Source organism: Zootoca vivipara, chromosome 14 (assembly GCF_965207765.1).
Source record: "Zootoca vivipara chromosome 14, rZooViv2.hap1.1, whole genome shotgun sequence".
Taxonomy (NCBI): Eukaryota; Metazoa; Chordata; class Lepidosauria; order Squamata; family Lacertidae; genus Zootoca; species Zootoca vivipara.
In genome coordinates this window covers 28231560-28232459 of record NC_142597.1, presented here as the reverse complement: position 1 = coordinate 28232459, position 900 = coordinate 28231560, and the positions used below count along the sequence as shown (strand labels likewise).

At 52.7% G+C, this 900-nt stretch overlaps 1 protein-coding gene across 1 annotated transcript in view; it reads left to right on the top strand.

Moving 5' to 3' along the window:
- Positions 1–9: 9 nt before the first annotated feature.
- ST14 (ST14 transmembrane serine protease matriptase) overlaps positions 10–900 on the top strand; it is a 42769-nt gene continuing 41878 nt past the window's right edge. Inside the window, exon 1 of the mRNA XM_035138938.3 lies at positions 10–561. Within this exon, the coding sequence (XP_034994829.2) occupies positions 451–561 (111 nt within the window). The 5' untranslated portion in view covers positions 10–450. The remainder of the gene's footprint in view (positions 562–900) is intronic.

Here is a 900-nt window from a genome sequence, read left to right as displayed (position 1 = left end):
AAACTGGCTACCTGCGGCGGAAGGGGCGACCCACAAGGAAGTTGCTGAGCGGGAGAGGAGGAGGGGAAGCGAGTCACCCAGCGCCCGGGAGAAAAGACCCAGCCAGCTGGGGAGAAGGAGTCACCATCGAGGCTGCAAGGGAGGAAGAAGAACACGACGCCTTCTCTTTTCGAAGAAAGTTGCTCGCTGCTTTCGACTCGCCGACGAGGATTGCTCCGGCCATGGCTTCTGGCTAAAGCCCCCACCCCCGCCCTTCCCCGCCGCGATTCTTCTTTTCTGTTTCACTGATCTAGCCAGGAAGAGATTGGGACATCTCCAAAGTGGGGATTCTCTCTGGAAACTTTTCTTGCCTTGCTTTCCTCTCGCTCTCTTCTCCCTCCCCCCCCCAATCGCACTTCATCATAAACTTTCCGTAAAAAAGAGAGAATAAAGCGGGGGGGAAATCTAAATATGAAGGATTACCGGCTTCCCAGCGAAGGAAAAATGAACATTTATCACCCACCTTCCGGGGCTCCACCGAAGGCGTATGTTTCAGGCCTAAAGTACAGCAGTAAATTGGAGGTAAGTACTTGTTTGGGAGATTTCGGAAGGGGGGGGAGAGAGAGATTGGAGTGGGTCATCTGTCCTCCCTTTCCAGATCTTGTGGATCATTCCCAGAAAATTGTACGGGACAGGAGTCTTTGGTGGCCAGTCTCTTTGCTGCTGTTGTCCTTACCTTTTCCCCAAGCTGTATCATGAAAAGTGAGAACGTTTAAGAGTTAATGACGGGGCCAGGATCGGGCCCCTTAAACGCGCGTTTCAGTGGGGCTTACTTGCGAGGAGTGGTGTGTGTGTGCGTGCGTGTGTTAGGATGGCAGCGTTTCACTAGAAGGGAAGAAAAGAAAGATTCCTCCTTTAGGG